Source organism: Zonotrichia leucophrys, chromosome 1A, assembly GCF_028769735.1.
Source record: "Zonotrichia leucophrys gambelii isolate GWCS_2022_RI chromosome 1A, RI_Zleu_2.0, whole genome shotgun sequence".
NCBI lineage: Eukaryota > Metazoa > Chordata > Aves > Passeriformes > Passerellidae > Zonotrichia > Zonotrichia leucophrys.
The window spans coordinates 70,493,011-70,517,826 of NC_088170.1; the positions used below are offsets into that span (position 1 = coordinate 70,493,011).

General features: G+C 46.3%; 1 protein-coding gene across 1 annotated transcript in view; it reads left to right on the forward strand.

The window, feature by feature from the left end:
- Positions 1–16,736: 16,736 nt before the first annotated feature.
- Positions 16,737–24,816, forward strand: part of EXOC4 (exocyst complex component 4) — a 436,574-nt gene continuing 428,494 nt past the window's right edge. The window contains exon 1 of the mRNA XM_064703095.1: positions 16,737–16,853. Coding sequence (XP_064559165.1) covers positions 16,768–16,853 — 86 coding nt within the window. The 5' untranslated portion in view covers positions 16,737–16,767. The remainder of the gene's footprint in view (positions 16,854–24,816) is intronic.

Sequence of the window (24,816 nt, forward strand, 5' to 3'; positions counted from 1 at the left end):
GATCACCCTCTGGTGAAGAAATTTTCCAAAATCCATCCTAAACTTCCTCTGATCCCTGAACCTGCCACACATTTTCTCACCCAAGGCACTTCCTGGTGTGCCTCAGACCCTCAGGAGAAACACACCTGCACCTGAGCACAGCTGCAGAGTCTGTCCAGGCACAGCTCAGGAGCAGAGCTGGCACCTGGAGATAACACAGAGGTTATCTCCATCCATGGTGTCTGGAGATAACAGAATTCTCACACTCTATGACTGGGCTACTCAAGTATTGTAATATTTTACCTGTGTACACTCATGCCTTGTGTTAGCACCAAAATTTTACAAACTGACACCAGCAAAAAAGAAGGAAACAGAATGATTGAGGTGGGAAGAGACCTCTGGATGTCACCTGGTCCAACTGCAGTACCTGAAGTGGCGAAGGATTAGTGGAAGCCCTTGGGTGAGTAGACAATTAAATCCCTGTGTCCTGGGCCACACTAATGTGAAAGTCACAATAATGTGTTCCAAAGTCCTCAGATTTATCTCTGAAATAATCAGTGTTCACAGCAAGCCCCAGGGCTGCAGAGGATGCTCTGAGGGTGCAGCACTTGAGGAGGAAGAACAAATTAAAAGAAGCCCATGTGGGGTCCTCTAGCCTTGGGTCCCTCCTAAACAGGACAGACAATGCTGGCATCTTCCTGAAAAAGCTTTTTGACATTCCAATGCATCCTTTTTAATTCATCGATAAATCCCTCTTTATTTGATCATCCAAATTTCCCTGAAATCCTGATTTCCCCAGAGCATCTTGCTAAAAGTGCAAAACTAGAGGGAACAAGAAAAAAAAAGATCAAGAAAGGAGAAAGCACTAGTCCTTTTCTTTTTAATGAGTTCATTTGCTGGTGGTTAACTCACAGATTTGCTACTGATGTTAAATTAGCTGGTTAAATTAGCTAATTATGGAAAATGTGTACAATACTCTCCATTTGGGACAACTGGCAGGGAGCAGCTACTCAGCTAAACTGGTGAAGAACTTTTTAGACCAAAGAAATTGGAAATAAAGGAAACACTCAAATCAATCAGTGGCCTCTGGTCAGTATCCCGAGTGCCCAAAATTCAGCATTTGAGCAGCCTGGTCTGGTGGAAGATGTCCCTGCCCATGGCAGGGGGTTGGAATGGGATGATCTTTAAGGTCTCTTCCATCCCAAAATATTCTGGGATTCTTTGAGTGAACCAGTCATGTGTTTTTGAGGGAGCTGCATTAATACATGATATATTTTTGCATTTTGCATTAATACATGATATATTTTTACGTTTGAACATGCCTGGCTACAGGCTGTGCCCGTGTTTGCACTCACACATGGCAGTAAATGGGAGGGTCCCTGTTAGTCTGGTGTCATCGGACACTCAGGAATTCTGGATTCTCTTCCTGGCTCTGCAACCACCCTTGGCTTGGGAAGGTCAGAATCATAGAATTAGTAAGGCTGAGAAAGACCTTCAAGAGGTCTTCAAAAGATCATCACCTTCTTCAAAAGATCATCAAGTCCAACCTTCACTTGAATGCCCACTAAACCATATCACAAAGTGCCACTTCTATGGGGGTTTTTTTAACACTTCCAGGTATGGGGATTCCACCACTGTCCTGGGCAGCCATGCCAGGACTGGACAACCCTTTTAGGGATGAAATCTTTCCAAATATCCAACCTAAACCTGCCCTGTCCCAGCCTGAGGCCGTTCCCTCTGCTCCTGTCCCTGTTCCCTGGAGCACAGCCTGATCCCCCTGGCAGAGCCACCAGGGCCCCTGAGCCTCCTTTGCTCCAGGCCCAGCCCCTGCCCAGCTCTCTCAGCCCCTCCTGGTTCTCCATTCCCTTCCCAGCTCCCTCAGCCCCTCCTGGTTCTCCAGGCCCTGCCCAGCCCCCTCAGCCCCTCCTGGTTCTCCAGGCCCTTCCCAGCTCCCTCAGCCCCTCCTGGTTCTCCAGGCCCTTCCCAGCTCCCTCAGCCCCTCCTGGTTCTCCAGACCCTTCCCAGCTCCCTCAGCCTCTCCTGGTTCTCCAGGCCCTGCCCAACTCCCTCAGCCCCTCCTGGTTCTCCAGGCCCTTCCCAGCTCCCTCAGCCCCTCCTGGTTCTCCAGGCCCTTCCCAGCTCCCTCAGCCCCTCCTGGTTCTCCAGGCCCTTCCCAGCTCCCTCAGCCTCTCCTGGTTCTCCAGGCCCTTCCCTAGACACACTCCAGCCCCTCCAGGTCATTCTTGTCACGAGGGGCCCAAAACAGCCCCCAGGTTTTGAGGGGATTTTACCTTGTGCAAGTGCGGCCAAATAAATGCAAGTTGATTCAACTCTTGGAGTCCACAACTGATCCAAATGACTCCTATCCCTCTGTGTCTTTTGCATTCAGGCACCACACAGAGATTCCTTTGACTGGCATTTGTTGACACTTTAGCATAAATTTTCACTTTTTGCTGCCTGTGAAAGCCAGCAGATCTCATTAAAAACCGATATTGATACACCGTCGTGGCACCTTGCTCGGCATGCAAATTCAATTTCTCCTTGTTGCCATACCCTGTTGAGCAAACATATGTCATGGCCTTTGAGGCTGAGCGTGGCAGATGTCTAATTGACCCGAATAAATTTCCAGCAGACACCACAATGGGTCACTGCAAGGTCCTAGAATCCCCTACCAAATTTTAATCAAACCTAATGAGACCAAGAAGTGAATGCAGAGATGCGTTGTGCGATGCAGCAAATGCATCTAGAACCACAGGTGATTAATTCCAGCCCAGTTTTCTCCTCCTGGAGCTTCAGAGGACTTTGCTGGCTGCAAGGCAGGGAAGAGGTTGAAGCAGAGCCAGGTGGATCCCATCCCAGCAACATCACGGAAGATTTCTCCCTCCAGAGGGAGTGGTCCTTGTTAGGGAGGAGATATTGTGAATAGACCTGTCATGAAATGAAATTTCATCCAAGAGCAGAGCCAGAAAGCCACAAAACCCTGTAGGACAGGAGTGCTTTGCTAGTAATGAGCTGTCTGCCCTTGGAGGAGAGCCAGAACCAGACATATCCCAAATAATTCTCCAACTTGAGCTTCCTCTTGCCGCTACCTGCTGGAGTGATGGATTGTGTGCTCCCAGCCCAGAGCGTCTGAATGCAGATGTAGCTGGAACTTATGTTAAAATAATTTGAAAAGAGCCAGGGTCATGTCGAGCCTTAGTACCAAATGTGGTAGAAATTCTGAGGTTGAGTGTGTGGGCCTGGGACATCACCCCAGCTTTTTGTCACCTCCCCCTAATTAACCCATTCGGCCAAGACTGAGGCTTCTTATTCCAGCAGCACCTGCTTGTGCCACCACGCTGTGCAAACCAATTTGCAAATATGCAAATTAAATTATATTTGCTGCTTGCCTTGAAGAGCTTACAGTCGCCATCAGTGACTCAGGGGACAAGTCTGGACACAGAAGAGATGCCCAGCAAGCAGGAATTCCTTTTCCAAAGAATTAAGGATGGAATTCAGAGCAAAGAAAGCAAAGGTGGAGAAACAAAGGCATGGAGCAATTTAGGTTTGTGCTTCAGAGCCCGTAAGGAACCAATACCCAGGAATGGGATGAATCCCAAATTGACCAAGGAATCAGGGAATGGCGGCACCAACATCTCACTGAACTCAGGGTATTCTGCATAAACAGGGAGCTTTTGTCAGTTTTCAACAGGTTTAAGTGAAGGTAAATTTCCCATTTCTTCCAAGTTTTTCTTTCTGTTGAGGAATCTTGTGATTGAAGCAGGTGAAATGGCCTTTGAGCCTGCCAGGAAAATTTGCCTCCACTTCTGACCACAAAAAAGCCTCAGAGCTGCTGCATGAGCCGAATGTGCCTTTGGGAAATTGAATCAGATCCTTTTTGTCATGGCTTCCAAAGCAGAACGAAAAATTGGGTGCCTGACAGAAATCCACCAGGCTGGAGCAGGGAAGGCAGGAGCTGGGAGAGGGTAAAGCACAAAAATATCTGTTTGCTGCTCCCTGCATTAGAGGTGTCAATCTGCCACGGAAATTCGGGATGCAGAGATGATGGATTCAGATTCAGCAAAGCCCATCACATTTACAAAAGCTCAGGAGAGATGTCCCAGCAAGACAGTGATGTAATAACTACACGAAAATGTATTTTCAAAAAGATGGGCCCTTGGCTAAACTGTGTGCACCAGGGGATCTCTCAGCAGAAAGCTTCACTTATTACTTTCTTAAAATCCTTATTACATTTCCAGCTCTATAAAAACTGAGTAATTACTGTCTTCAATTACCTCTTGGCGCCAACTTGATTAATGTCCTTTACACCGATTGCTTTGTGAACTGTTGGAGAGAAAAGATGATCTGGGTCAACTCTATAAATGACTTTTTCAATGCCTTGTTAAGCTGAAAAGTGTTCTCAGGGAAGGGTCAGCACTTGGTTGCTCTGAGGTGCTGGAATGGAAGGGCAGGTGGGAGCCAGATTTCAAAATCAGGGTCCAAAATTTTGGTGATCCAGTGGATCAGCCTCTCAAAGCTGGTTCTCTCTCTTTCCTTGCAAATTCTCCTGCTCTAAATCCCTGGCCCTGAGGCTGCAGGGATGGCACTAAGTGGGAGGATCAATGGTTGTCTGTTCTGGCTTTAATAATTAAAGCTATTGAGCCGTTATGTCTTGGATCAACAAACAGGGCTCACAGGTCGCTCTGCCTGGCCTTGTAAATTGATTATTTTTCTACAGACAGCATTAGGGTCAGGGGGTTTGCCTGACCTGTTCTCCCAGGTCTGGCCATAAACAACTGCTGATTGGGACCATCTGGCCACACTCTGGCTCAGGCCATTCATTATTCTCAGCACAAAAAGACTTTTCTCCAGCAGCAGAAGTGAGCAGTGTGTCAGCATGGAATGGGACAGCAAATGGGATTTGCTGCTGGTGTAGCTCTACTACAACCTCAGGATCTGATAGCTCATTAAATCCTAAATTCCCTCTGTTGGCCCAGGTCATTTTGGGGTCTGAGTGCTGTGAGTAGCTGGGCAAATGCTCCAGAAAACTTTCTCCTGATTCAGCACCCAGTGCTGACAATGAGGAAAACACAGGAATTTCTTGAGCTACCCATCTGGAAGTGGGTAGAAGGAAGGTGGGAGAGGAGCACAGCCACTTGTTGGAGATACTCCTTAATAACTCAAACTGCCCTAAGAAATCTCACTCTGCCACGTGGCCTCCTGCCCACAGGGCCCCATTCCCATTCCCATTCCCATTCCCATTGGTATTTGGCCAGTTACTGAGAGGAAGGCTAAGCCAAGTCCTAAAAGAGGAGGGTTTGGTCTCCTGGAATGGCTGCTGGCTCTTTCCCTCAACACTGCAGGGAACGATCCATGGAGCATTCCAGAATCACAGGGAATGATCATGGAGCATTCCAGAATCACAGAGAATGATCCAGAGAGCAAGGAATGACCATGAGGAGGGAATGATCCATGGAGCATTCCAGAATCACAGAGAATTATCATGGAGCATTCCAGAATCACAGAGAATTATCATGGAGCACAGGGAATGATCCTGGAGCATTCCAGAATCACAGGGAATGATCATGGAGCATTCCAGAATCACAGAGAATGATCAGGATCACAGGGAAGATCCTGAGCATTCCAGAATCACAGGATGATCAGGAGCAGGGAATGATCCTGGAGCATTCCAGAATCACGAGAATGATCATGGACAATGGAACGATCATGGAGCATTCCAGAATCACAGGGAAATTCATGGAGCAGAGGGAATGATCATGGAGCATTCCAGAATCACAGGGAATGATCATGGAGCATTCCAGAATCACAGAGAATGATCATGGAGTACAGGGAACTATCCATGGAGCATTCCAGAATCACAGGGAATGATCCAGAGAGCACAGGGAATGATCCATAGAGCAGAGGGAATGATCCATGGAGCATTCCAGAATCACAGAGAATTATCATGGAGCACAGGGAATGATCCATGGAGCATTCCAGAATCACAGGGAATGATCATGGAGCATTCCAGAATCACAGGGAACCATCATGGAGCATTCCAGAATCACAGGGAACGATCCATGGAGCAGAGGGAACGATCCACGGAGCATTCCAGAATCCAGGCTGTCTTTCCTTCACATCACAATCTCCCTTCTTCCTCACTAAATCAGCCAAGCACTTATCCTAACTTCCTGATCCCGGTGTTTTTGTGGATCCATCTCTTCTCCAAGAGTTCCCACACCTCAGGGCACTTGAGGCAGCTCCAAGTCCCCACATGGGCCAGTGTGTCCTGGGAAGTGCAACCACACGTGGGTACCTCCAGCTAAGGGCCCCACTTTTTGCTGCCAGCTGATTTTTGGGTTCTCCTGGGTCATGACCTTCAAAGAGCCCCAGCTGCCAGGCTCCAGCTTTAACCCATAGAGCCAATTACCAGCAGCACTAATTAGAGGGATGCTGAGCTAAACACTCATTTCTGCTGTGTCTCAGGCAGGGCTTGCAGCTGGCTCTGAGCATCACATTGTGGACGCTGCCCCTCTCTCTGCCTCCCCAAAGAGCTTTTAAAGCTCTCCCAGGCACATCCACATGGTCTGCAGCCACTCTCTGCTTGCAGCATGAATGTTTTCATTATGATCCAAGCCTCAGAGACACATCCCAAACCTCTGGCTCTTCCTCCTGCCCGGCTTCCATGTGGCAGGAGAAGGTCAGCCTGAAAACACTTTGTAATTGCTGAGGATTAATGTTGTTTTGCAACGCCAAATCCAGGTCTGAGTTGCCAAAGGTCTTCTTTGCACAGAGGATTTTCAAGCAGAGACAATGGGAAATTTGCTCCTTGCAGCACAGTAGAACAATTCCCAGCAGAACATTAGTCCATGTTTGGGTTTCATTGTGTTATAATCTCACCTGGCTGTACTTTGATGTTTAACTCTAAGCTGTCCCCTCTCATTCCTTCATCAGGCCCAGAGTGCCACTCTCCTAATCAGGGTTTTCTGCACCCCTCACTCTCAGCCTGAATTGCCTCCCTTTTCCTTTGATACCTGCATGAGTTTGGAACGCTTCCATTTTACTTGGCTTAATGCCAGATCTCAAATTTCTCTTCCATTTTTTAAAATTTATTTTGCCCATTTTCACCTTTTGGGTGGGTTTTGCACTTCGAATAACTTCAGCCTGGGACTGCAGGAGCCTCACTGATTTCAGTGAGGGGTTGTGTGGTCCCCAGGAGGAGAGGGGTGAGAAGAATTGCTCAGGGTTGGATGAGTGCTCTGATCCCTGTGCTACCACCACAGGAGGCCACTCCTTCTGTGACAGGGGTTCAGACAGTGAGCTGTGTATTGGATGGGGAAAGGGTGACAACATCAGGGAGATGTTGAAATGGGAGACAGGGCTTGCCTCATTCTGCCTGAGAACAAGGGTGGTGAGCAGCTCTGCTGAGGTAAAGAGGCTTCTCATTCTCAGCCTGAATTGCCTCCCTTTTCTTTGATACCTGCATGAGTTTGGAACGCTTCCATTTTACCTGGCTTAATGCCAGATCTCAAATTTCTCTTCCTTTTTTTAAAAATTATTTTGCCCATTTTCACCTTTTGGGTGGGTTTTGCAATTTGAAAAGCTTCAGCCTGGGACTGCAGGAGCCTCACTGATTTCACTGCCTGAGAACAAGGGTGGTGAGCAGCTCTGCTGGGGTAAAGAGGCTTCTCATTCTCAGCCTGAATTGTCTCCCTTTTCCTTTGATACCTCTCTGTATTCCCTGCTCTCTGCCAGCTCAGGGAGAGCTGAGCACGTGGAGACACTGTGGAAAGCAGGAACCCAAACAAGGGAAAATAATCTCAGGATTTTGTTTCCCTTCTGCAGCATGTTGATTTATATTTCCAGCTGTGGTGGGAATAAAGTTCTCATAGATATTCCAGCCCTTTCTTATTCCATGGAAGCAGGGGAGCATTAACTTTGAAAAATTACACTGAGGAGTATCTCTACCCTCATAGCTTTCCCTGCAACTTCTGTACTCACTGAACTAAACCCACTTCAGACAAACAAATTCTTGCTGAAGAGGCTGCAGCATTTTGCGAAGCTCCCAAAATTTACTGAGCTCATAATGACCACAGCTGGTTGCCAAGACTGTGATTGAGAGACCGAGATGTTCATAACCCAAGGCTACAAACTTATTGCTTCTTCCCTTGGAAAAATGAAACTGAGGCTGTGTTTATGTCCTCTGGTTCCTTTCTGCCTCGGTGTGAGAAGCTCACAGCAAGGGCTGTGCTCTGCGCTGCACTTCTCAACTCTTCTTGTCTGCCTGAATCCATGGCTGCCCTGTTCAATGCCATGAGCACGGCTGGGTGGGACCACTCTGCTCCCTGGGACAGTGATCCATGAGGGAATCTTGCTGCCAATACAGAGAATTTCAGGAGAGCACAAATCCAGCAGGGATATTTGTTGTTGCCACATTCCAGGTCTTGCTGCCAATACAGAGGATTTCAGGAGAGCACAAATCCAGCATGGGTATTTGTTGTTATCACATTCCAGGTTCTGTAGCCCCCAACACAAGAAAGATGTTGACCTCAGTTTCATGAGGGTGTCACAAGCACAGGGACAGAAGAAGAAGGTGGAGAGGTTTGGAGATCTTCTGCCACAGTGGCACCAAATCACAGAATCATGGAATGGTTTGGAAGGGACCTCAAAGTCCATCCAGTGCCACTTCCTACCATGGGCAGAGACACCTTCCACCATCCCAGGGTGCTCCAAGCCCTGTCCAGCCTGGCTTTGGACACCTCCAGGGATCCAGCTGCTCTGGCAATTCCAGCCCAACCAGGAATTCCCAATTCCCAATATCCCATCCATCCCTGCCCTCTGGCAGAGTAAATCCATTCCCCCTTGTTCTAACACTCCATACCTCTGCCCAAAGTCCCTCTCCAGTTTTCTTGCAGGCCCAGGAGATGGCTGAAGGGCTGAGGAAGGTAAAACAGGACACACGGGACACAATTTCAGTCAGGAGAACAATTTCTGTTGGGACAGGGTATGACTGTGTGAGCAGCCCATCAGCAGATCTTCCTCAGTGACAATTTCACTGCATCAAGTCCCCTCATCTAAATTATGAAATAAGTAAGAAAAAAGTCATCGCATGTTCACTTTAAGAGCAATGAAACCAGCGTGGGTTCCACAATTTCCATTTCAGCCTTCACTGAGGTGTATTTTATTATGCTGCTTAATTATGCTACATAAATCTCCACTATGCTACAGTTAAAATGTGGCCTCTGCCCTGATGAGTTTATAATTCAAATAGATGAGGTACATGAGTTGAGGAGAAAGATCTAACACAGGAACCAGCAGCACAGTGATTTGCAAATTTAGGTTGTGCCACTACAATTTTAAAAATATGAGTGCTGTTTAGTGGAAGACATCAGGAAAATGTGAAGATGAAGGAAGAGGGGACACAGTGGGAAGCAGGAGGTGATTTGGGGAAGGGTGGGGAATGGAGGGTGGCAGTGAAGGGGTGATGAAGGCAGCAAAAGGAGCAGCTGAATGTCCTTCAGTGCCCGGTCATCTCCAGCACCTGCTCTGACAGACACCTCTCAGTTTGTGGGAAATACCTGCTACTTGTGCTGATCTAATTTTTCACCAGACCCCTGCAGCTGGGTACTCCTTGAAATGTTTTTCTTCCCCAAACCCATAAAGATCACGAGAAAAAAAAAAGATATTACATAGTAGGAGTTGCCTTTCCTGAAGGGGAATTGTTACACAGCACCAGCAGTCACAGCAATGCAGTTTTTAACGCAGAGATGAGGAGACCTTTTAGTTCATTTTATCACATTACATTTCATTTTATAGATGTACAGCAGCTAACACTTCATTTTCTTGCTGAGCATTTACTACTGCCTGAGCAGATTTTCAATGGGAATCACAAAACCTCTGCTGAATCATTTGGATACACCACCACCTCTAGGAACTTTTCAGGTGTGCTGACAGCTTAAATTCCTGCAGTTCCAAGTGAATCTCGCAAGAGACTCATCTTTCTTGTGTTCCAAAGGTCATGTGGATCTCAAAGGTCACCTCTGCTCCACTGACAACTTTAAAGCACTGTTAGATATTTTGGTGATTGAAAGATTATGGTAAAACAACCCAAAATCTCCCACTCTGCTGTGTCTCCAGCCTCACAGTGGTGAAGGAGTCGTGGGGTTCCTCTGCAAGGATCTGTCTTGCTGATTTTGTCCTTCTTGCTGACAGAAAAAATTGAAGACATCAGTCTTCAGCCTTATTCAGTGCCCACAGAATGCTCCTGTGCAATAAAGTTGATTTAAGTCTGTTCTGTAGATTTGGTGCTTCACTTGGCCCTTTATCACAAGGCTTTCAGAGCCTGCAGCTCTCTGAGCATCCTCACCCTGCCCACAAACCCTTCACACCACCAAATATTTGGGAATTGCCATCACTGACCTCTTGCAGATTGGTTGCTGCTCAACAGGTTCCAGGTTGAGGATGCCTGATGGATTTGTCCAGAAATTTTAGATTTGCCCAGCCTGAGAGTCAGGGCAGTTCAGGGTTCATCTTCCCCACCAAACTGGAATAATTCCAAGGGGATGCATTGTAAAGTTTTTGGGTGAGGGGAAAATCAAACCCTTCTGCAGAGCTGAGTGTGGGCACATAAAATCATGGAATTGTTAAGGTTGGAAAAGATCTTTGAGAGCATCAAGTCCAACTGTCAATCCAGCACCACCATTTCCCCATTAAACCATGCCCTCAAGTTCCCCATTCTCACATTTTTTTAACACTTCCAGGGATGGTCAATCCACCACTGTCCTGGGCAGCCTGCTCTAATTCTTTACAACCTTTCCCATGAAAAAAAAAATTCCTAATATCCAATATAAACCTCCCCTGGCACAACTTGAGGCTGTTTCCTCTCGTCCTGACCTCACACTGTCCCAGGCATAGGAGAGGGATCACAACAGTGGTCAGGGTGAGTTTAACTGGCACCATCAAAATCAGAGCCAAAAACCATCAGCCACATGTGACAGACACAGGGTCATTGAAGCTCAGGGTGGGATATTACAGTACAGAAGGTCTGAAGGACTTTTTCTTAAAGAAACCGGCAAAAATAAACCCTTTTTTCTGCCTAATTTTTGTTTTTTAGTGAAAATGAAGGACAGGAAGGTGCTGGTCAAACAGTGGCTCAGATTTCTAACAGCAGTGTGGGAAGCCCTTTCAAAGGCACCTCTCATTCTCTGTGAAATCACAGAATCGTTTGGGTTGGGAAAGACTCCAAGACCATGGAGTCCAACCTGTGACTGATCCCCACTCAGAGCACTGAGTGCCACCTCCAGCCCTTCCTTGGACACCTCCAAGGTGGAGACTCCACCACCTCCCTGAGCACTCATTCCAGTGCTTGACAACCCTTTCCATGAAAAAATTCCTCCTGATGTCCAAACTGAACGTTCCATGGTGCAGCTTGAGGCTGTTTCCTCTCATCCCATCACTTGTTCCCTGGGAGCAGAGCCTGACCAGGCAATTGATCTTTTGAATATCCATCAAAATTCCTCTGCTGAGCTGCAGATTGAGCACAGATCATTCCAGTTTCTTCCCCTCTTGGCAGCAAATCCTTGAGATTGTCAGGTAAGCGGGGACTGTTGTGTGCTTGATTTTAGCATCTGTGGGCCACAGCTCCTCCTGTGAACCGGGGGTTGTGGTGCCTGTCAGTGATAGATTTACTTTGTCAAAATCTCTCTAGAAGTACAACAACCATTGTATTACCCTGCTCTTATATCAAATTAAATTTGAGGCCAGCAGGACTGTTCAGCTGCTGCATCTTGTGCCCCATTTTCTGCAAGACAAGCCTTGAAATTGGCTGGCTGATGTCTCATTTCAGGAGGATTGATACCAGCGCTGCTTCCCTTGGAAATACAACAGCGTGTTGCTGGTACCGAGAGTTTCACTCACTTCACTTCAAGTTCTTGTTGTTTCTCTTGCCTGGAGCTTCTACTTACACAAAGCAGAAAATATCCAAAGCTGCATGAAATATTTCTGTGAGCACTGGAATTTCTGAAGCCTTATCTCCAGCATTTGTGGTGCTCAGCTGGCTGTGGTTTCATAAGGTGGAGCTCTGGTCTGAGGGTTTTTCCTGGGGTTGTGCATCATTAACTCTTCCTCCCTAATTGATTTGCTGGGATAGATGATCCAAGTGGTTCCAACTCAGTGCCAGCAGGACTTCTGGGATTTTCTTTCCTATCCAGCCACCTGTTTTCCCCAAAACTGTAGGAATTTAGGCTTGGATATCACCTGAGGCAAAGCTGATGCCCAACAAATCTTCAAGTCATGAGGAACTTAATGGAGCTGGGTTAAAATAAGTTTTTGGGTAGGATCTAAAAACTTTACAGAAGCAGGGGAAAAAAAAACATAATTAAATGTGGGAGAGTTGGAATGGGAGTTGTTTTCTATGTTTCTTGTATACCCAAGGTTTTTCATGGTTCCAAAGGAAGATTAAGACTTAAGGATTTTAATTTCAAGAAGCCAACAAACAGCCTGCACCCGTTCACCTGAGGACTTGGAAAATGCCTCTGGACCATTGTAAAAACAGCATTCCCTTAGTGAGGGTAAGTAAAATAAAGGGAGAAAAATAAACCAAATAACTGGATTTTTTTAATGGTTAAGATAAGGTGAACATCCTCTCTTACAGCATTTCACCTGCGTGTGAAGAGCAACGCCTCCCACCTGCTCTGCTTTCCTTCAGGGACTGCATTACCAGAGGTTCTGTGGCTTTGACATTGGAAAAGCAGCAGTATTTTTCCACTTAACTTAATCTTAGCTATTATTTTTCTGCAGCAGCAGAAAACAGCGCAAGGTGGGAAATGTCAGGAGGCAAAAAACAATAAGGAGACATTTGAATTACATCTCTCTCTTGATTCCCAGCATTGAGCCAGGCAACTTCTTCTCCTGCCCCAGGAGTTTCTCCTTATTCACAGAGACAAAAAGAATTGATGGCAGCTATGTGCTGGAAAGAGAAACTGTGCAGAAATTCCAAAAAACACCATAAACCAGGTTTAGTTCACACTTATTTAATGGTAAATAGGAATAACAAGGTCATCCAGATGTGTGACTAATCCTAGAGCCAAATCCTGATGTTTCAGCACACTTGTACTCAATTCTTTACTCAGGCAATTTGGCAGAGTTTGGTAAAGCTTCATAAGAAAAGCAGAATTATTTGGAAGAAGAGAGTGGCCGGAACCTGATTCTTTACCCATGCACCAATTTCAGCTTAATGCAGCTGATGTGGGAGTGACCAGCCCTTGAAGAAGGGTAAAATCGATTTTATTAAACTGACTGAGAGATGCCAACAGGATTAGGTTCACTCTCTACAGGCAGAACTGCTCCTGCAGCTTAGAGAGAAATTCTGGCTTTCACTCTGCTCCCATCTACACTGCTGGAAGTCAAAGGGGATTTCTTTATAACTAATATTAAGGCATTACACACAAGGCAATTGGACCTGTAAGAAAGTGGTGTGGGCTGAACCCTTTGGGCTGACATTTTCACTAATGTTTGAAATGAAATAACAAAGCACTTGTGGTATTTTTTTCAAATGTCAAAGCTGTGGTTGAGAGCCCTAAATCTCTTAGGTTTAGGAATTCCCAAGAATTCCCAGGAAACACTTAGAAAATATCAGGGGATAAACTGTGGAAAGGGATCTCAGGTGAAATTATCTCAGGAAAGGAGGGAAGCAATCCCCTAGTGTCACACAAATTACATGGGGAACAGAACTCTGGCCAGTGGAGTTTGTAAAACACTTCCCACAATACCTCAGGTTTCAGCTTTTATATTTTTCCCATTCTGTGCTGCTTTAGTGTGTGGGTCTGAGTTTCATATTATGGGATGGTGAGCTGTGTGCACAGAGCAGGGAGACAAAACAATTCCTGCTCCAGCTGGGCACCAAGGACAAATGCCCCAAATCTCAGCCCAGGAGCACAAACCCCGTGGGCTGCAGAGAGAAAAACAAGCAGGGTGGGACTGCCTGGGCTGAAGCTGGAATGGGACAATGAACTGCAAGGGGCAAATGGAGCAGAACTGATCCCAGGGAGAGACCCCGGCAGCGCTCGTGCATTTTGGGGCCGTTTTGGTTCATCTTGGGTGCAGCCCTGGCTGGGCTCTGGTGCTGCCCAAGGTGCAGCCATGGAGGAGATCCTGTGAATAAATCCCTGCTTTATTCTGGAACTCTGCCCAGCCTCTGTCCTAGCTCAGCCTTCTCAAGGCATCACCCAAAGGAATAAACCATATTCCCAAAGAACTGCTCTGCCTCTTAAGAATTCTCTTTGGCAGAACTCTGCACTATGGGGGAGCCTGGCCCAGTTGATGAGGAATAGCTCAGTGCAAGCTCACCCCTCCCTTCCTTTTTTATCATTGAAGGGAGGATGGATGGGAAGGATGAGTGAAACCATCTGTGATTCCCAGTCCCTTCTGAACGGGAGATCCTCTGCTAAACCAACCTGATCTCTATTGACAAGTTGTGACAAGGATTCATTCATCATCACGAACATTTTGTTTGTCAGTTTGGACTTTCTTTGCTTTGAGTAATCCAGGAATCACCCATTTTACCAAATATACCTCAGAGCACTAAAATACCACGTGACAAAAAAAATTTCTTTCCCCTGTTTTTCCTTCCCTCAGGTTTCAGATTGAGACCCTTCTTTGTAAATTGTGTAAGGAAAAATGATGTTCTCAAGACCATCAGCCTCATTTTATCATATAATATTAATCAAGAGAGATCTCAGCCTTCACATGCTGCACCAGCCAGGCCTCTGTCGATTTTTCCCCTTTCATTTAAAGAAAACATAAATTCCCACCTGTGGCTTTGCTTGGGAAAGGGCTGCTCAATGAAACCAGGCAGTGGTTCAGCAATTAGAGCCCAGGATTGAAAGGCAGCCAGGTCACAGTTCTGGGGCAGATTTGCTGCTGCTTGTCCTGATGAAGTTCCTCCTAAATGAGGTGATTATTGCAGCTGTCAGGAATGAAAAGGTGGCACCCATCGATTTCACCCCCTCTGCAGGCTCCGGGCCCTGCTGCTCCACAGCAGTCAATGGGAATTGCCAATTAACAAAAACAATATTGGCAAGTCGGCAGTTTGAGGAAAAACTCCCTCCAGCCAGTGCACAAATCTCTTACCATTCAAATCACCGTCCTTGGGCAAAGGCATTGGCAAACCTGCTCAGAAAAACAAGGAAAATGAGAATTTTATTTTGGCATAGCTGCATAGGAAATTGTGGAGCTTGGAGCTTGTCTGCACAGGGGAAATGTGGCAGAACAGCTACACGGGAACACACTGAAATGCACACCCTGCCTGGAGATAAAATCACTTTACTTTGGAGTAATTCTGTTCTGGAAACACATTGCTTCATCAGGAATAAAGTATCTTTTATTTCAGAATTAAAGTGTCTGTGCTCTTACTCTGCCCTTCTGCTAATGATCACAGATCCAGCTGTTGATTGTAATAAATAGAGGCTCTTCCTCAACAGCTACTGTGGAATTCTTCCCCTTGTAAGTAAGGAATTATCATGCTTCTAATTACCTCGTGTTTCAAATACAGCTCGTATAAATGAGTACTCTTGACTCACCTACAGATTTCAGCAATTTCCATGCAATTAAATCGTTAAGGTGCAGCTTTGGGCAGTAAAAGCACTTCTGGAAGAGCAGCGTGTTAGACATGATGGAGTGAACCTGGGTTAGAAAACACCCAGCAGCTCCAAGTGATGGTTGTTCCTGCCTTTCCTAAGGAATTTTGCCTCTGCAACAACAATCCTGGGGTTTGCATGGTGCTTTTTAACACAAGCTCTCAAAGGATGTGACTGAAAAGTGTCCTAGAAATGGGGAAAGTGAGGCAGCTCTTGGGAGAGGTTTGTTTGATGTTTGGTGAAAAACAAGCTTTGGATTTCCAGCCCTGGACAGGGTGACACCCACCTTTCCTTTTTCCAAAGGTGATCCTGTGGCAAGGGATGGAGGGATGGTAAAGCAAGGACTGAGGGCAAGGAGGTTGCTGTTCAGTATTGTGGAATGCCAGCATTGTAGGATCATGGAATATCCAGCGTTGGAAGAGACCCACACAGCGAGGGTTGGGTGTCACAGCATTTTTGAGGTTGTGAACAGATTCCAATCCGTCACCTCCATCTGCTCCAAACCCCACAATTCCTGTGCCAAATGCTCCAGTTTGCTTCCAGAGCTCACTTCAGGGACCACCTGGGCTGGCTTATCTTTGGTCACCTCACTGCCTTCCCATGGAAAACTTGGCGAAATTATTCTTAATATAGCTTAAGGTCATTAAATTAAGGGAAGTGGCAGCAATTCTTGTGGGTGTATTTGTGATCAGACTCATTCAGGCTGTGATACACCATGAGTATTTAGCATTTCTAATTCATAGAACACGTTAATTTAAATACTTAAGGCACTTTATCAACTTTTAACTCTATAAACAATTAAACCTCTTACTGCTCAACCAACCCTGATCCATGAGTGCTCTGAGGGGATGCTTTGGCGCCATATACCCCCATCTCATTTCCTACCGGTCTCAGAGTGAATGACGGCTTTTGTGTAGAGGTGTATCTTGTCAGGTCGATAATTTTTTAACCTTTTACTCATTTTTAACCACCTGCCGAAGGTTTGCGTGGGAATCTGTATCGCCGCCGCCATAAAAACTACAACTCCCAGAAGGCTCCGCGGCGCCGCACCCCGCCTTGGTGCCGCGTGCACCGCCCTCCTCGCTCTCTATTGGGTGTTATCCCACCCTCCTCGCTTATGATTGGCTGCGGCGTGCTAGCACGTGTGTCTGCGCCGCGTTTGGGGGAGTGCAAGATGGCGGCGGGCGACGCGGTTGGGAGGTACCGCAGCACTGTGGGCAGGAGCAAGGACCCCTCGGGGCTGCTCATCTCGGTTATCAGGTAGGGGCGGTCCCGCTCCGCATCCTCCGGGCCTCTGAGGGTGCCCTGGGGCCGGGTGCGGGCTCTGCTGTGCTGGGGAGGCCTGCTCGGCTCGGACTTCCGGGATGTGGGGTCTGTCCTGGGCATGGGGTGAGCCCAGGCTTGGGTCCCTGGTGAGCCCAGGGTGAGCCCAGGCTTGGGTCCGTGCTGGCCCTGGAGCGCTGGGGAGGCTGCAGTGCTGGAGGAAGCCTTGTCCTGAGGGCTGTCCCTCTGTCCTGCCGCCCTGCCCAGGGCTCTTCCTCCTGCTTTGCTTCATCGTGGGGTCAGAGGGACCTGGACGGGCTGATGGAGGGGATGGGACCCAGCGGGGTGAGGTTCAGCCAGGCCAAGTGCCCGGGGCTGTGTTTTGGCCACAACAAACTCCAGTTCTGCTCCAGCCTGGGACGGAGGGGCTGGGAGTTTGTGTAGGACCTGGGGGTGCTGCTTGACAGCGGCTGAACGCGAGCCCAGGTGGGCAAGAAGGACCATGGCACCTGGTCTGTGTCAGATTTGTGTGGCCACAAGACCGGGGAAGTTATTTTCACCTGCTCTGGGCATTGATGAGGTCGCACTTTGGGTGTTGTGTCCTGTTCTGGGCACCTCAACTTAGAGGACCTTCAGAGGCTGGAGCAGGTCCGGGGAATGGAGCTGGGAAGGGCCTGGAGAACCAGGAGGGGCTGAGGGAGCTGGGAAGGGTCTGGAGAACCAGGAGGGGCTGAGGGAGCTGGGAAGGGTCTGGAGAACCGGGAGAGGCTGAGGGAGCTGGGAAGGGTCTGGAGAACCAGGAGGGGCTGAGGGAGCTGGGAAGGGCCTGGAGAACCAGGAGAGGCTGAGGGAGCTGGGCAGGGGCTGAGCCTGGAGCAAAGGAGGCTCAGGGGCCCTGGTGGCTCTGCACAAGTCCCTGCCAGGAGGGGACAGCTGGGGGGGTCGGGCTGTGCTCCAGGGAACAGGGACAGGAGCAGAGGGAACGGCCTCAGGCAGCTCAGGGTGGATTTTAGGAAGAATTTCTGCACAGTAAGGGTCTTCAAATGCTGTAGGGACTCCATTACTCCAGCAGCAGTGGTGGACCCCCTTCCCTGGAGGTCTTGAAGAAATACTGGACATGACATTCAGTGCTCTGGTGAGGTTCTGTCACAGGTTGGACTCAATGGTCTTGGAGATCTTTTCCAAATTTACTGATGCTGTGAGTAAACCCTGCAGGTGGTACCAGCTCAGTGCCATTCATGAAGACCAAGGCACTGTCATGTTCTTGCTGTGGGGTCCATAAGTGACCCCCACCTTCAAACTGAGTAAAATTCATCTGGCTGGAAATCTGGAGGACCAGCAAGTCCAGTGAGGGGACTCCTCTTTGGGACTGCCAGAGTGGGCAAAGTGCTGCTGCCTCCATGTCTGTCTTGTGGGCATTGAAAAGAAAGAGTTGTGTCCAGTCCTGTTTAACCACTGATTTTTGTCTGCCCACATTCCTGAGGATGCTTCTGTGATAGACCTGGAAGTGAATTCACTGTTCCCCTCTGTACTTTCTGTAACTGCTTGTAAATCTTTTCTGTGCTGCTTAAACCAGAGCATTGGCAGCAGATTGCCCATGCTGAAGGGTTTGGGTGTTCTCACGTGTTTTTGGGTGTTCTCACATGTTTTGAATGCTCTCCCACAGTGGCTGTGGGCAGCTGCAGTCACACCAGCAGGATGCTGGCAATTGTAATGAGATCCCAACTTTGGCTGCTACTCCAATGTCTTGGAGAGAAACTGTGTTCATTTTGTTACTTTGGAGAAGTTATTGTGGCACTAGTTCTGTATCCAGGAAAAGTTATGATCCTCTTTAAATTATAATGTTTAGGACAAAATTAAATTATTTTTCATCGCTCTGGCCTTTGAAATCTTGCAGAACTTGAGGTAGACTTTGATTCTATTAAAAAAAAGGCAGCTGGTGCCACTGTCTGTGGAAGAATAATAAACATGCACTGGTTGTGCAGCATTTCCTGTTATAATCATCTTTTTTCCCTGTTTCCTGTAATTTCCAAGAGTATTTTAAGGTCTTCCTTTTGTACCTGTATTTTAATAAATCCAGGCTTATTAAATTGATTTAAAAGCAGAAGAGTGAGCTCACAGTGCTCTGTTCTCCAAATAAAAAGAAATGTTTGTCTTACAATCTTTGGTTTCCAGGCACTGATACCTTGGCTAGTTTAGGCCCAGTTTTTAGACACAACACTGAGTTATTGACTTCATGAAATTAAAGTTATTCAACAGAACAGCCTGATAACTAAACTTGCAGGATTTAATTAGAACTTGGTTTGGATATAGAGATTCTCTGCAGAGCTGAGCCAGACCATGAAAACCTGAGGGTAGAACTGATTGCAGAGGAAGGAAAAAGTGTTGTGGTGATAATATTGATGTTTCTTAGGCTTAGCCAAGTGCACAAAGCAAATGGTGTGAAAAGGAATTTAAATCACTTTGCTCCAGACGTTGTTTTTGTGTAGGAGCTCAGGTGAGGATGCACTTGCCAAGCAACAGGTGAATTTTTTAGTGGTTTCTATGGTCATAAAACAGCACCTGCAGACAAATCTAAACCTGTGTGGCTTAAATGTGATTTTACTCAGCTTCAGGAAAATATTACAAATCTTACCAGCAAGCTGTTGGTTTGAAATGTGGCTGAGTTTCCTTCTGTTGATGGCTTTATTTCCAAAACATTTATGCATAATAGAGGCTTGTGCCAATCCTTGTGGTTTTACACTTGCATGTCCCTGTTTATGCAGGCTGTTTATTTCTCCCTTGTTGCTGTGGGAAAGGTCCATAAAGGGAACAGAGGATGAAAAACAGCAAAAGTTTGACTGCGTTTTTCTGCTGTAAACAAACAAAACCAGAGGAGCTTCTTTAAGTATTGATGTTTTACTTGGTTATAGCAAAGACAGGGATGTTTTTCAAAAAATAAACATTGTTTAGGTCTGAAAATCTCTTTGTGTTGTCTATGAAATGCTTTGAAGGGTGAAGCTGAAAGACTTTTTGTAAATAGAAATTATTTTATTAATGAAGGATAATTTCTGATATTTACTTAAGCTCAGCAGCTCTCACTCACAAGAGACTGAATAATTCCCTTTTCTGTGATCCCAGATTTAGGGATTCCTGTAGTTCTGTGATTGGACTTGCCAGGAGAAAGTGTCTTAATTCCAGGGGGAGTGTTTGGGGTGAGATCCATGACCAAGTTTAACTTGCATAGCAGCACTAAAATCCAGTCAGAAATGGAATTTTCTGGCCTCTGGTTTGGGACTTTTAAGTTCTCCCTGCTCTCTGTGGTGCTCTCTGTGTACAGAAGGCTCTGAGGTGAAGGCAAACCCAACAGGAAAGAGAGAGTCCCACTTGTGGTTCCTTTCTGTCCCTCTGAAATGTCACTTTTTCCTGTGGTGTCAGGGAACACATTTGAACTTTGTGAGTTGTTTCCTGTAGGAGGATCCCTGAACTCATGGGATTCACCTTGGTTTTCCAGTCAAGAACAGAGACAGCCTCAAGGATGGATTAATTTGGAACTGTCAGGGTGTGCAGCTGTCCCAGGACAGGACTGATCCATCCCAAAAGAGCCAGGACAGGACTGGTCCATCCCAAAGGAGGAGTTCCCAGGGAATTCCCAGATTTAGGAAGGTGCAGTTCCACACTGAGTTCTTGGCCAGTTCCCAAAGGAGAAATAAAGGGATTGTCCCCAACAATAAATCTTTGGTGTCTGGGAAGCTTAATGAGTGTTTGCAAAGTCTGCCCTTAAATTCCCAGTTTTGCTGCAGCTCCAGGGAGCTTTCCTTCTTTTCCCTGTGTCTTTACAGCTATGGGAAGTAGCTTCAATTTGTTCTTGTCCTCAGAGTGCTGAGAAGAAATGAGCATTATTTGCTACAAGAAAACAATTCCTGGGATTGTGACTTCCAGAGTGGGTGTTGGATATCAGGATTGTGATTCCAGAGTGGGTGTTGGATATCGGGGATTGTGATTCCAGAGTGGGTGTTGGATATCGGAGATTGTGATTCCGAGCAAGTGTTGGATATCAGGGATTGTGATTCCAGAGGTGTTGGATATCGGGGTTGTGATTCCAGAGTGGGTGTTGGATATCAGGGATGTGATTCCAGAGTGGGTGTTGGATATCAGGGACTGTGATTCCAGAGTGTGTTGGATTCAGGATTGATTCAGTGGGTGGATATCGGATTGGATTCCACAGTGGGTGTTGGATATCGGGGATTGTGATTCCACAGTGGGTGTTGGATATCAGGGACTGTGAATTCCAGAGTGGGTGTTGGATGTCGGGGATTGTGGATTCCAGAGTGGATGTTGGATATCAGGGGTTGTGATTCCAGAGTGGGTGTTGGATGTCAGGGATTGTGATTCCGGAGCGGGTGTTGGATATCAGGGATTGTGATTCCACAGTGGATCTTGGATATCAGGGATTGTGATTCCAGAGGGGGTGTTGGATATCAGGGATTGTGATTCCAGAGTGGGTGTTGGATATCGGGATTGTGATTCCAAGGGGTGTTGGATATCAGGGATTGTGATTCCCAGCGGGTGTTGGATATCGGGATTGTGACTTCCACAGTGGGTGTTGGATATCGGGATTGTGATTCCAAGGGGTGTTGGATATCAGGGTTGTGATTCCAAGTGGTGTTGGATATCGGAGGTTGTGATTCCACAGTGGGTGTTGGATATCGGGGATTGTGATTCCACAGTGGGTGTTGGATATCGGGGATTGTGATTCCAGAGTGGGTGTTGGATATCAGGGATTGTGATTCCAGAGCGGGTGTTGGATATCGGGGATTGTGATTCCAGAGTGGGTGTTGGATATCGGGGATTGTGATTCCAGAGTGGGTGTTGGATATCGGGGATTGTGATTCCAGAGTGGGTGTTGGATATCGGGGATTGTGATTCCAGAGCGGGTGTTGGATATCGGGGATTGTGATTCCAGAGTGGGTGTTGGATATCAGGGGTTGTGATTCCAGAGTGGGTGTTGGATATCAGGGGTTGTGATTCCAGAGTGGGTGTTGGATATCGGGGGTTGTGATTCCAGAGTGGGTGTTGGATATCAGGGATTGTGATTCCAGAGTGGGTGTTGGATATCGGGGATTGTGATTCCAGAGTGGGTGTTGGATATCAGGGATTGTGATTCCAGAGTGGGTGTTGGATATCAGGGCTTTGCAGCTTCTCTCCCTGTGCTGCTGCACTTGTGCTCATTCCTCAGCACACCCAAACCTGCTCATTGCTTCCTGCATGAGAAAAAGCCTCGATTTCCTTAAATAAAAGATACTTTGTAAGGTCAAGATGCTGTCACAGAGATTCCTGCTGATCCCAGGGGCTTTGGCAATGGCTTTTTAGAAACCATGCAGACAACAGAGCAAATTTGGCTCTCCTGCTGGAGGACAACTCAGGCAATATTTTCTTTTATCACTCAGAGGACAAACACGTGTTTGGATATTGATTTTTCTTAACCTTTTGTTTTGTTGGTAGCTGCTTGAAGCAGCTTTTGTATTCTGAAACAAGCAACCTGGCATTTAGCAAATGTTTTTTTTTTTTTTTAAGACAGAAAGATCTTGTCAGATTTTTAATTGGTGAATGTGTCTGCTTTTTATTTATCGTTGGGCGTTTTTCTTCCCAATTAAAGGTTGCTATTTTTTAAAACTGGCCTTTAATAGCTTCTTTAATTGGGGGAAAACAAACTTTAGCAGTGACTCCATAAGACCTCAGTGAAATTTTTGTGCTGAGCTTTCACAGAAGCAGAAGCACCCAACAGATCTCTGCAGAAGCAAAAAACCTTGACCATACTTTATTTTTCACAAGTGGGATTCTTTTTCTCTAGTGCTTGTTGCCATTATTTTTATTATAAGTGAACTTGCTGAATGGATTTTTGCTAATGACCTGGCATTTGGTCTTTTCTGTGTCTAAACCAGCAGAGCTGAGATGGCAGTTTGTGATGGAGAGCGAGGAACAGCAATGTGGAGCTGTTGCATTTGAGAAATTGCTGCTACAAGGAATAAACTCGAGTTATTCTGATCTGTAATGGTCTCTTAAAACCACTTTTATTGCAAATGGTGTTTTGCAGTGTTATAAAGGTAGCAGTTCTTCTATGAGAAAAGTACTTCAGAAATTCCCTGAAAATAAATTGTATATGGCAGAGTGTGGTTGTAAACTATAAATTTCCTTGAAATGATCTCCAGGCACTTGTAGAAAATGTTTAGGTATTTTGGGCTGTGGATTGATGCAGACCCTTGGTTGCATTTAAAAATGAGTAAATGTGAATACACAACCACATAGAAAAGGACAAGAGGTGTGACTGTGCCAAGTTAAAAGCTCCAAGTGCTTTATTTTTCAGCTCTTATTTTAGCTTTAGCCAGTGCAGAGCTGGAGTTGAACCCACCCTGGCAAAACAAGGAGTGCAAATACTGGGTTTGGTTAGGAAATGATTGTGCTTTGACTCTTTTCAGAGGTGTTGCCTTCAGCAGCTCTTGGTTGTTGTGCAGGTTTAAAATCTTCAGGTGAGTGATGAAATTCCCCAAGGCTCCTGCTGCAGGTGTGGAACCAAGGATGGGTTCATGGTGCAATGTGGGGAGTGGCTCCCAAAATATTCTTTATGTTTTAATGATCCAGGTGTGAGCAGCACTGTGCAGCCTCTGCTCTTGCACATCTGGAAATGCTGATCCTCAGGGCTTTGACTTTCTCCTGGAATGTGGTAATACATGGAATGCTTGATTTAAATTTTGGATCTAAATAATTGCCAAAAGAAGAGTTGGTCCCTGTGGTTTCCTGTCCTGGGCAGGGTCTCACACAGTGGAGTGGCAGCTCTGTCCCTCTGTACCTGGAGGTGTAAGAGGCATCTCCTGGGCCTGTTTGCTGCCTCCATCCCTGTTCCTACCTGGGGATTGTGCAGCTGCTTGGTGTCCCTGGCGTTTTCCTGTGTGTGGGACTGAAATTCCTCCTCTGCTGCTGTTGGAGCCATCTGAAGGAGGGGAATTCTGTTGGAGCCACTGCAGTCCCCTCTTTGTTTCAGAAACCAGCTGATCATTCCCTCCCCTGGCATCGTTTGTATTGGGGTGAGGAAATTTGATTAAAGGTTGGTTAATTTAGCAAAATAAAGAATTCCCTGCTGGTGTTTATTTAGATGGCTGGAGGCTGCTCAGCCTTTTTGCTGCATCTCTCCTGTACCCATCTGCAAGTCCTCAATGATAAAAAGATCACCAGCTTCTGTTGAAAATGCTCTAACCAACTGTGTAAACAGCATGAAAGATTAATGGCATGTAAGTAGAGGAGGAAAATGTTTTAAAATGCTCTGTTTGCTCTGGGTGCTTAACAGGATTGTGAACAGACTTGGTGCTGCTGTTCTTGCAGTCAGTTATTTCTTTGCTCAAGGCAGAGGGAGTTCCCTGCAGGCTGCACCTTTGTTCCCCTTGGTGAGGGTGGAAGGTGCTGCCCTCAGGATTTCAGCTCTTTTTCAATTTATTATTTATAATTGTTCAATCAGTTTTGAGAATACATTTCCCTTGCCCATTGACTTGGACACTACAATTTTTGATTACCTGCTTTCCAGCACCTCATGGTCTCTGTGAAGAAGTATCTTTCCTGAATGCTTTAATTCATTTCCACAAATCCAGAATTTCACAGGAACAATCCATTAACCTATGAAAATAATGAGAAAACATTCAATATGTTGCTGCCAAGTTAAATTGTTAAATACCTTTTGGAGTCTTATTTTTTTTTCCTTCTGTCTGGCTTTGTTTTATAAGGACCCAACTTTTACAGTGGTTTCCATGAGCCTCTGGAGAGGTTTCAAAACATGAGTTATCAGATTATACACTTTGAGGTTAAATAGTGCTGGAAGCTGTAGATCACCCCATTTGGGACTTGTCTTTAAGACAACAGTTTTCAATTATAAAATTGAAATAAGTCCATTTAGTTTAATGAACCTGTGGAAATTTGTAGCTCAGTGGAG